Here is a 12,602-nt window from a genome sequence, read left to right as displayed (position 1 = left end):
GAACGTGTATGTAAACGCACCAAGGCCAGCTTCTTGAGCACATCCATCATCAGAGACAGTGACAGTAATATCTGAATGTGTTCAGCGCTTGCTCTGCTGTAAATCACTGAGCCATTTCAAGTTTTGCAGATTATAATTATTATTGTTTCGTTTTCTGTCAGAGGAAACTATTTATACATAACGATTTAGGAATAATAAGAAGGTTTATGAGGAGGAGGAGGAGGAGGAGGAGGAGGATAGTGAACGACGTCCCGGGTCGCTAAAGACCCGAGGTATGCATTTAAGGTTTATTATTCATATAAAAATGTAAAAAGGTTCATTATAATAACATTATAGAAAAGAAAAGGTCATGGGTTCAATTCCCAGGGAATGCATAAACTAATACAAATTAATTTAATCTTTTTAACTTGCAAATAATTTAAGTGCTTAGGATTAAAAACATCCGTCAACATGCATAAATGCATTTATATAATCAAAGTCTAATGGGTCTGATTCTAATACTTATTGATATGAAGCACCACTCTCTCTGTGTGTGTGTGTGTGTGTGTGTGTGTGTGTGTGTGTGTGTGTGTGTGTGTGTGTGTGTGTGTGTGTGTGTGTGTGTGTGTGTGTGTGTGTGTGTGTGTGTGTGTGTGTGTTTTTGAGTTTAAATACTTCATGCCCTTCACGTGTGTGAACTTGCTGCAGGTCAATCCCCCTCATCGCCCCACGGCCCCTCCACGTTCAGCACAAATAAACACATCCAGATCTTCAGGTTTCAGTCCAGACATGAAGCATCAATCACACTGACTTTACACTAACAAAACACACACACACTCGTTCTTGAGACATGCATGTGTGCACACGCTTCAGAACACGCTTCACACACACACACACACACACACACACACACACACACACACACACACACACACACACACACACACACACACACACACACACACACACACACACACACAGATATAAACTCTCTCACCTCGTTTCTGCATGAAGGTGAAGAGGTCATCGAGGAACTCCTTCCTGTGCGGGTCGTTATCCAGCTCGTACAACTACACACACAGACACACATTTGATCTTCATGGATTAATTTATGAAATGTAAGGAAATAATGACAGAATTATTTTTTTTAGGTGAACTAACTCTTTAATGAACTTACTAAAGGGACCTTATTGTGACGTTTTACTATTAAACTGGTCAATTAAAACGCAAACAGATTGCAGTGAATCAAACAATAACTACACAAAATAAACTCACCTTGGCGAAATCTCTGGACGCTTCTCCTCTCCCACGAGCGGCATCCACATCATCCGGCCAGGACACACCGCCGTTCTGCACACACACACACACACGTCAATTCGCAGGAAATAATAAATAAGGTTGTGTGTCTTACTCCTGTAACATTCATCCTCCCCTCATGTCCTCTGACCATCAACTTGTTCACACAATCTCTCTCTCTCACACTATCATTCTCCTGTGCAAACATATATACTCTCACTCACACACAACCACACACTCTCACGCTGTCACACACGCTCTCACACACACTCACACTTTCAAACACACACTCTCACACTGAGCATGAACTGAACTGAGTATAAAAGTATACAACATCAACTCAGCCACAAAGTGCTAGGCCCCCTAAAATCCCAGAGCGGGGTCAGCGCATGCTGAGGGTCACAGTGCGCAGAAGTCACCAACTTTCTAAACAGTCAACAGCTCCAGACCTCCAGACTTCTGTGGCCTTCAGATGAGCTCAAGAACAGCGTAGAGAGCTTCATGGAATGGGTTTCCATGGCCGAGCGGCTCATCCAAGCCTTACATCACCAAGATGCAATGCAAAGCGTGGGATGCAGTGGAGTAAAGCAGCCGCCACTGGACTCTAGAGCAGTGAGACGTGTTCTCTGAGCGACCAATCACGCTTCAGTCTGACAATCCCATGGACGAGTCTTGGCGGTTGCCAGGAGAACGGGACTTTTCTGACTGGATTTTGCCATGTGTAAAGTTTGGTAGAGGGGTGATTATGGTGTGGGGCTGTTTTTAAGGGGTTGGGCTTGACCCCTTAGTTCCAGTGTAAGAACCTGTTTAAGGGTTAGTTCACCCAAAAATGAAACTTCTGTCATTAACTCCTCTCCCTAATGTCGCTCCACACCCGTAAGACCTCCGTTCATCTTCACACACAGTTTAAGATATTTTATATTTAGTCCGAGAGCGTATGCAAGTGTATGCACACTATACTGTCCATGTCCAGAAAGGGAATAAAAACATCATCACAGTAGTCCATATGAGACATCAGTGGGTTAATTAGAGTCTCTTGAAGCATCCAAAATACATTTGGGTCCAAAAATAACAAAAACTACGACTTTATTCAGCATTGGCTTCTCTTCTGGGTTTGTGTTCAATCCTGTCAAACTGCAGAAATCACATGACATTGGTGACCCGAATAATGCACATAATGCTTTATTTCCCCTTTTCTAATATTTTCTTCATTTTCATTGAAAAAAAATGCCTTTCTGATCTGATATGTGATGGAAAAGGGAGTAGAGCGAGTTCGGCAAAAGGCGGATTCAAACCTCTGATCGATTAGCGTCAAAACTTGACACTCGTCTCTTACCTCTACACTATAGCCACGGTTAATAACTCACTGATTTCTGTAATTTTGTCTGGCCCAATCCATGGTTTAGTAAACGACATTTATTCTATCAGGCCATGGAGCATAATAAACATGCAACTCGTTCATTATCGTTATCTGTGAAACTGTTGATGGCAGTTAAATTAATATATTCTTTTTATTAGGCTATTGGTATTGACTGGTTTGAGGTATTTTATTGCAACCCAGGGATATGGCACCGTATTGCAGGAAATCACATCTACGAAATAAAATACCCCCAAAAATTCGGAAAGAAGGTTTCTCAGTGGTTTACAGTAGATGTACTTGAAAACATACTAAAATTTTACCAAAGTTTGACTCCAAGAAAGTCCCCTTTTTCAAAATGGTGGCCGTCAGGTCCTTAAAACGACCATTACTCATTTGTATTCCTCCTAGACCAGGAATACTGGTGCATGATACATGTTTTGGCCATGTATATTGTAATTAGCATATCTGCATTATAGATAAGTGATTACAAGTACAATTATATATTAAGGCAATCGGTTACAAGCATATGTATGCGAAAAAATAAGCACAATTCCCATTAAGTAATTGCATATTTCTCCTTTCTCATATAATTTTGCCTACACAGCAAACTCCACACTGAAGTGTGTTAAAATAACTTTGAAGCAGTGTTAAAGTAAATGAGATAATTAAATGATTGTGATGCCACACCCATAAAATCTTCCACCAGCCGCTACCGGGACCCGCCCACTTTTTATTTGCTTCCGAGGTCCATGTCTATGTTCTTTACATTTACATTTAGCAGACGCTTTTAACCAAAGCGACTTACAACTGAGGAGTACAGGAAGCGATCTGTCAAGAAGAGGCAAAGAAATGCAAAAAGTGCCCTAAATACCAAGATCTGAATAGCAAAAACCAAATAAAGGGAAGGAAAAAATAAAAAACAGTGGATGAAGAGAATCTAATGAACAGAAGAAGAACAGAAACGGCATCTTATGTGTCTGTCAGCATGAGGACGCACCTCCATAAGCCTTTAACGCAGTCCTGCTAATCGAGTTTAGGATTCTGGCTGAATATACTCTTCATATCTGACCTCTTCACAACAGGAACTGACAATGTGCCAAAGCGATGGCTCTGGACTTCAGGTGCTTCATACGATCTCAAACACAATCGGAATTCATTTCACAAGAACCAATAAAACAGTGTTTCTAAAGCAGCGGAACAGGTTCATTCAGCAAAAGAACTCAGATCCTGAGAGCCGCTGACACTCGTTTGTGAACGTTCGCGGTTCTCCTGAATTTGCATCAACACATCAGTGAAGCCTCACGTCCGTCAAAGTCTTACGAAACACTCCATATACAAATCATGCTGCTCATGTGACTCAATGCAACAACTACACTGCACTCAAAAGAACTTTTACTATTGTTAGTTGCACTCAAAATCATCCTCGTTCACATTACTTAAAAACTTGAGTAACTATATTAACCTAAATTCACTGAGTTGTCACACAAAATGTATGTGACAAATAAAACTCTTGAACTTGAACACACACGACTCACACACACTCACACACTCACACCATCCTCGTTCACATTACTTAAAAACTTATGTACAAACCCGATTCCAAAAAAGTTGGGACACTGTACAAATTGTGAAGAAAAAAGGAATGCATTAATTTACAAATCTCATAAACTTATATTTTATTCACATTAGAATATAGATAACATATTAAATGTTGAAAGTGAGACATTTTGAAATGTCATGCCAAATATTGGCTCATTTTTAGATTTCATTAGAGCTACACATTCCAAAAAAGTTGGGACAGTCAGCAATAAGAGGCCGGAAAAGTTAAATGTGCATATCAGGAACAGCTGGAGGAGCAATTTACAGCTTATTAGGTCAATTGGCAACATGATTGGGAATAAAAAGAGCCTCTCAGAGTGGCAGTGTCTCTCAGAAGGCAAGATGGGCAGAGGATCACCAATTCCCCCAATGCTGCGGCGGACAATAGTGGAGCGATATCAGAAAGGAGTTTCTCTGAGAAACACTGACGAGAGTTTGAAGTTATCATCATCTACAGTGCATCATATTATCATCCAAAGATTCAGAGAATCTGGAACAATCTCTGAGCGAAAGGGTCAAGGGTCAAAACCAAACTGATGCCTGTGATCTTCAGCCCTTAGACGGCACTGCATCACATACAGGAATGATACTGTAATGGAGATCACAACATGGGCTCAGGAATACTTCCAGAAAACATCGGTGAACACAATCCACCGCGCCATTCGCCGTCACTGGCTAAAACTCTATCGGTCAAAGAAGAAGCCATATCTAAACATGATCCAGAAGCTCAGGCGTTTCCTCTGGGCCAAGGCTCATTTAAAATGGACTGTGGTAAAGTGGAAAACTGTTCTGTGGTCAGACGAATCAAAAAGTTATTTTTGGAAAACTGGGACGCCATGTCATCCAGACTAAAGAGGACAAGGACAACCCAAGCTGTTCTCAGCGCTCAGTTCAGAAGCTGATCTCTGATGGTCTGGGGTTCATGAGTGTGTGTGGCACGGGCAGCTTACACATCTGGAAGACCTTGCATTCTCCAACATGACAATGCCAGACCACACACTGCATCAGTTACAACATCATGGCTGCGCAGAAGAAGGATCCGGCGCTGAAATGGCCAGCCTGCAGTCCAGATCTTTCACCATTAGAAAACATTTGGCGCATCATAAAGAGGAAGATGCGATAAAGAAGACCTAAGACAGTTGAGCAACTAGAAGCCTGTATTAGACAAGAATGGGGCAACATTCCTATTCCTAAACTTGAGCAGCTCGTCTCCTCAGTCCCCAGACGTTTGCAGACTGATATAAAAAGAAGAGGGGATGACACACAGGGGGAAACATGGCCTTGGCACAACTTTTTTGAGATAAGTTGATTTAAAATTTCATGGCATCAACACATGTTCCCCTTAAATTGATACATTTTCTTAGTTTAAAAATGTTGTGTAATCTATTTTGTATTCTGAATAAAATATTGAAATTTGAAACTTACATATCATTGCATTTTGTTTTTATTCACAATTTGTACAGTGTCCCAACTTTTTTGGAATCGGGCTTGTATTCATTACATTAGCCTATACATTCATTAAATTCTATTGAACCTGTTACTGATGTCTGGATTATATAATGTAGGCTGTTTAAATGACAGACACTGTATATAAAGATTATATTTCAAAAATGCACTGGAGTAAAAACAGTTTTATAATTAGACTCAGAAGTTAATGCAGAAACTGCCTTATGTGATGGTCACACGCTTGCACACAATGTGTTATTTGAGTGTTGATTATTATATCTGAACATAAATTTAGGCTAATAGTTTTGTCTCTGTCCTTTTATATTATAGTTGTGTGTGTGTAAGGGCTCCCTATAGTTTACAGCGTTATCTGTAAGAAACTCTGAGTTATAATTGAATTCATTTAAGGACAGACATGATTTGTTTAGTAAACCAGTTTAATAAAAGTAAAGCTATTTTATTATTTAGTTTCATCTTCCCTGGTGTAACGAACCATCAGTTTTGTTTACCGTTACACCCTTATTACTTAAATGTATAATTACAATGTCTTACAACATCTTGGCGCATTTAGATCGGTCATCATGTCTATGTAGACAGCTCACTAGACGTTAGAACACAGCCCATGATCGAGTGTGACAGCAAACACATCCCAGCATTAAACAACAACAAAACAAAGACTACACACGTGCATGACCTGACGTCTGCTTGTAAGCGCAGAGGAAGTGGTTTCAGTGCGGATGCAATTTGGAAAGCAGCCCGTCTTCTGACAACACACACACTCCACGCAGCAGTTACTCGCTCATTCAACAACACTGCAGGCAATAACAGAACTGTACACACTGTTTATACCACATCTTTGTTTACAAAAGCTCTGTCAAATTAGATTCATTTAGAAAATCAAATTCGTCTGGCTCATAGAGATGACACCAACCCAACCCTAAAATCAAATGAGCTAGACACAATTGATAAGCCAAATGAGTGTGCACTGATTATTTCCATATATTAAAAAAGGACAAGCCCCAGATTTGCGTAACTAGTCTTGAAAGGTGATCTATTTGTGGCCAGCTGTCCGCGGCCGTCGCCGAGCCTTCGGTTATTTCTGGTGAGGTGACTGTTGATTTGACGACACAAACGGCACACGGTGAATACTACAGCTCTCCTTCAATCAATCTACAATCTCCAATTCTGAAAATACAGGGATTCAGGAAAATGACGAGATAAAAACATTCAAATAAAAGTATTAGAAAAACCTGCAAAGAAATACCAGTTCAAAAGGGAATAACAACGTTACAATCTATATTCGATGTAAACAAGAAAAAAACGTTTTTAAAAAGGACGTTGAATTATTTTCAATCGTCAGAAACACTGAATGATTTCATCAGTAATAATTAAACCATTTCTTCAGAAACATTGAATTATTTCATCGGAAACATTGAAATATTTTCGATCGTCAGAAACATTTAATTATTAGTCATAAACATTGAATTATTAGTCAGAAACATTGAATTATTAGTCAAAAACATTTAATTATTAGTGAGAAACTTTGAATTATTAGTCAGATACATTGAATTATTAGTCAGAAACATTTAATTATTAGTCAGAAACTTTGAATTATTAGTCAGATACATTTAATTATTAGTCATAAACATTGAATTATTAGTCAGAAACATTGAATTATTAGTCAAAAACATTTAATTATTAGTGAGAAACTTTGAATTATTAGTCAGATACATTTAATTATTAGTCAAAAACATTTAATTAATAGTGAGAAACTTTGAATTATTAGTCAGATACATTTAATTATTAGTCAAAAACATTTAATTAATAGTGAGAAACTTTGAATTATTAGTCAGATACATTTAATTATTAGTCATAAACATTGAATTATTAGTCATAAACATTGAATTATTAGTCAGAAACATTGAATTATTAGTCAGAAACATTGAATTATTAGTCAGAAACATTGAATTATTAGTCAGAAACATTGAATTATTAGTCATAAACATTGAATTATTAGTCAGAAACATTGAATTATTAGTCAGAAACATTGAATTAGTAGTCATAAACATTGAATTAGTAGTCATAAACATTGAATTATTAGTCATAAACATTGAATTATTAGTCATAAACATTGAATTATTAGTCAGAAACATTTAATTATTAGTCAGAAACTTTGAATTATTAGTCAGAAACTTTGAATTATTAGTCAAAAACATTGAATTATTAGTCATAAACATTTAATTATTAGTCAGAAACTTTGAATTATTAGTCAGAAACTTTGAATTATTAGTCAGAAACATTGAATTATTAGTCATAAACATTTAATTAGTAGTCATAAACATTGAATTATTAGTCAGAAACTTTGAATTATTAGTCAGAAACTTTGAATTATTAGTCAGAAACTTTGAATTATTAGTCAGAAACATTGAATTATTAGTCATAAACATTTAATTAGTAGTCATAAACATTGAATTATTAGTCAGAAACATTGAATTATTAGTCATAAACATTTAATTAGTAGTCATAAACATTTAATTATTAGTCATAAACATTGAATTATTAGTCATAAACATTGAATTATTAGTCATAAACATTGAATTATTAGTCATAAACATTGAATTATTAGTCAGAAACTTTGAATTATTAGTCAGAAACTTTGAATTATTAGTCATAAACATTGAATTATTAGTCAGAAACTTTGAATTATTAGTCAGAAACATTGAATTATTAGTCATAAACATTGAATTATTAGTCAGAAACATTGAATTATTAGTCAGAAACATTGAATTATTAGTCAGAAACTTTGAATTATTAGTCAGAAACATTTAATTATTAGTCAGAAACATTTAATTATTAGTCATAAACATTTAATTATTAGTCAGAAACATTGAATTATTAGTCAGAAACATTGAATTATTAGTCAGAAACATTTAATTATTAGTCATAAACATTTAATTATTAGTCAGAAACATTGAATTATTAGTCAGAAACTTTGAATTATTAGTCAGAAACATTTAATTATTAGTCAGAAACATTTAATTATTAGTCAGAAACATTTAATTATTAGTCATAAACATTAAAATATTTTCAATCGTCAGAAACTTCGAATAATTTCATCAGAAACATTAAAATATTTTCAATCGTCAGAAAAATGTAATTATTTCATCAGAAACATTATTTGTCAGTTTCCAGCAGAAGCACATGCTGCGTTTGATATAGAGTGCTGGGGTGGTTTCTGTAGTGTGAGTGTGTGTGTGTGTGTGTGTGTGTGTGTGTGTGTGTGTGTGTGTGTGTGTGTGTGTGTGTGTGTGTGTGTGTGTGTGTGTGTGTGTGTGTGTGTGTGTGAGTCTGAGTGTGTGTGTGTGTTGCAGACGGTCAGCGCAGCCGGATCGGCCAGTTCCTCCAGATGTCGGTGGTCTCGCCCCATCTCGTCCTCTGCTGGCGTTTGAACATACATGCTGCATGCGTGGGTTGATGTTTGAATGTTGGAGATTTGAACAACAATTTAACAGGCAAATAAGAGTAATGCATGTGTGACGCACACCAGTGGAGAGCTTTAGAGTCCAATCATGCGATCACTCTTATTCTGCATATGTTTGCTCAGGGTTTAGCCGTGACGAGCAGCAGATGTCAAGTAATCCAGCGCTCAGTACACGACTGAAATCAACAGAACCAACAGGAGCTTCGCCTACAGATAATGAGCCGCACATTCAAATACAGACAAAACATCTTGGGTTTAACACATTCTTTAACAGACTAGTTCCCTGTTTTATTTCTGATATAGAGATATATCAGAATTATTTGCACCCAGTTGATTAAAAATAATTCAATGTTTCCGACGATTAAAAATAATTCAATGTTTCTGACGATTAAAAATAATTCAATGTTTCTGACGATTAAAAATAATTCAATGTTTCTGACGACTACAAATAATTCAATGTTTCTGGCGATTAAAAATAATTCAATGTTTGTCGACTGAAAATAATGCAATGCTTCTGATGATTCAAAAGAACCAAATGATTCTGATTCAAAAGAACCAAATGATTCTGATTCAAAAGAACCAAATGATTCTGATTCAAAAGAACCAAATGATTCCGATTCAAAAGAACCAAATGATTCAGATTCAAAAGAACCAAATGATTCAGATTCAAAAGAACTAAATGATTCAGATTCAAAAGAACCAAATAATTCAGAATCAAAAGAACCAAATACATACATGCTTCAAAAAGAATCATGCAAGATGAATAAAAGTATCTCTATCATGAGTTTAAAATAATAAGAAAATCTGTAGATCAAAGAGTAGATCAGACGCTTCATGGCATCTCACACACGTTCATTTAGAAGGCGTCATGCTGCCTCCAGGGTCTGTTAGTGTCCTGTCAGTTTATAAGTTTGCAAATTTGTAAGTGATTTCAGACTCAAATGTTCACATTTGTCTTTTTCACTTACAAACAAACCAGAACAATCAAATGCAACGCAAATGATGCACATTAGATGTAATGGCGGCGGTCTGTGTCACGCCATCACAGACTAATGAAGTGGAGCATCATTTACTGCCAAGGTTTACTGCTGTGCAACATTACAAACAAACGCAATCAATCAGATTCACGAGCAGGTTTGTGCTCAGATGTTCATTTGTGTGTGTGTGTGTTTATGTGTGTGTGCGTGTGTTTTGCTTATATTACAAACATATTACATTAGATCAGCAGCCAGCGGTCCCCACAATGTAAATGGATTTATAAACATAATACATAATGTTTTTTGAAAATGTAAAAATGCAGAATGTAGAAGGGCAGGGGCAGTGTGTGTGTGTGTGTGTGTGTGTGTGTGTGTGTGTGTGTGTGTGTGTGTGTGTGATGGGTAGTTTTAGGGGCAGTGTAGGGGGATAGAATGTACAGTTTGTACAGTAAAATGCATTACGCCTATGGAAAGTCCCCACAATTCACAAAAACACAATAAAAATGTGTGTGTGGGCGTATGAGATTGAGTGTGTGTGTATGTGTGAGAGTGAGTGTGTGTGTGTGTTTGTGTGCGACTGCGTGTCCGTATCTCTGTGAGTGAGTGCGCGTGTGTGTGTGTGTGTGTGTGTCAGTATGGGGTCGGGAAGGTTGTTTTGGCCGGAATTGGCTCTTGGCACGACCAGCGCTTGCATCACGAGCCGGAGAGTGAAATCAAACACTCGGTTCTCACCGCGGTGTGTGTGTGTGTGTGTGTGTGTGTGTGTGTGTGGCCGTTTGCCAGCGCCTCGTTCAGCCACTGATCTGGACCGCCGCCAAACCAACACCTGACAGAAACTACAATCACTACACTTCACTTCACTAGCTCAGTTCACTCACATATACACACACACACACACACACTTCTGAACGCTGCTGATCCCACATGCACTTCACTCACAGCAGAGCTCAATCAGGATGTGATGCACTTCTAAAACTAAATAAATACAAACGAAAAATACAAACTAAAGCTAATAAGATAAGATCTTATAGCCCTTAACATCAAGCTGCTTTGAAACATTGTATTGTTTGTGTATGTGTGTGCGTGTGTGTGTTTAGGGGCAGTGTTGGGTGATAAATATACAGTTTAAAAAACATTAAGGGGGGGGGGGGGTGAGTATGTGTGAGAGTAAGTGTGTTTGTGAGTGAGTATGTGTGTGTTTGTGTGTTTATGTGAGTGTGGGTGTATGAGTTTGTGTGTGTGTGTGTGTGTGTGTGTGTGTGACTGCGTGTCCGTATCTCTGTGAGTGAGTGCGCACGTGTGTAAGTATGTGTGTGTCTGTAAGTGTGTTTGTGAGTGAGTATGTGTGTGTTTGTGTGTTTATGTGAGTGTGGTTGTATGAGTTTGTGTGTGTGTGTGTGTGTGTGTGTGTGTGTGTGTGTGTGTGTGTGTTTGACTGCGTGTCCGTATCTCTGTGAGTGAGTGCGCACGTGTGCAAGTATGTGTGTGTCTGTAAGAGTGTGAGTGTGGGTGTATGAGTTTTTGAGTGTGTGTGTTTATGTGAGTGTGTGTGCGTGTGTGCGACTGTGTGTCCTTATCTCTGTGATTCAGTGCGTGTGTGTGTGTGTGAGTGAGTGAGAGTGAGTAAGTGTGTGTGTGTGTTTGTGTGAGTGAGTGAGTGAGTGAATGGGTGAGTGAGTATGTGTGTGTGTGTGTGTGTGAGTGAGTAAGTGTGTGTGCATGTGTGAGTGAGTGAGTGAGTGTGTGTGTGTGTGTGTGTGTGTGTGTGTTTAGGGGCAGTGTTGGGTGATAAATATACAGTTTAAAAAACATTAAGGGGGGGGGGGGGGGTGAGTATGTGTGAGAGTAAGTGTGTTTGTGAGTGAGTATGTGTGTGTTTGTGTGTTTATGTGAGTGTGGGTGTATGAGTTTGTGTGTGTGTGTGTGTGTGTGTGTGTGTGACTGCGTGTCCGTATCTCTGTGAGTGAGTGCGCACGTGTGTAAGTATGTGTGTGTCTGTAAGTGTGTTTGTGAGTGAGTATGTGTGTGTTTGTGTGTTTATGTGAGTGTGGTTGTATGAGTTTGTGTGTGTGTGTGTGTGTGTGTGTGTGTGTGTGTGTGTGTGTGTTTGACTGCGTGTCCGTATCTCTGTGAGTGAGTGCGCACGTGTGCAAGTATGTGTGTGTCTGTAAGAGTGTGAGTGTGGGTGTATGAGTTTTTGAGTGTGTGTGTTTATGTGAGTGTGTGTGCGTGTGTGCGACTGTGTGTCCTTATCTCTGTGATTCAGTGCGTGTGTGTGTGTGTGAGTGAGTGAGAGTGAGTAAGTGTGTGTGTGTGTTTGTGTGAGTGAGTGAGTGAGTGAATGGGTGAGTGAGTATGTGTGTGTGTGTGTGTGTGAGTGAGTAAGTGTGTGTGCATGTGTGAGTGAGTGAGTGAGTGTGTGTGTGTGTGTGTGTGTGTGTGTGTGTGTTTAGGGGCAGTGTTG

General features: G+C 38.3%; 1 protein-coding gene across 2 annotated transcripts in view; it reads right to left on the bottom strand.

Moving 5' to 3' along the window:
• The window catches only part of si:dkey-205h23.1 (AT-rich interactive domain-containing protein 3B), a 76,523-nt gene that overhangs the window by 31,887 nt on the left and 32,034 nt on the right, over positions 1-12,602 (bottom strand). For both annotated transcript variants that reach the window (XR_010898416.1, XM_067419198.1), the window contains exons 3-4: positions 1,255-1,329; positions 977-1,049 (exon numbers count right to left, since the gene is read on the bottom strand). Coding sequence is in view for 1 of the 2 variants with exons in the window: in XM_067419198.1 (XP_067275299.1) it covers positions 977-1,049; positions 1,255-1,329 (148 nt within the window). In the remaining variant the exon portion in view is untranslated. The remainder of the gene's footprint in view (positions 1-976; positions 1,050-1,254; positions 1,330-12,602) is intronic.

The sequence above is a fragment of the Pseudorasbora parva genome, chromosome 16 (assembly GCF_024679245.1).
Source record: "Pseudorasbora parva isolate DD20220531a chromosome 16, ASM2467924v1, whole genome shotgun sequence".
Taxonomy (NCBI): domain Eukaryota; kingdom Metazoa; phylum Chordata; class Actinopteri; order Cypriniformes; family Gobionidae; genus Pseudorasbora; species Pseudorasbora parva.
The sequence above is the reverse complement of the archived record's forward strand: the minus strand, read 5'-3'. Positions and strand labels throughout refer to the sequence as shown.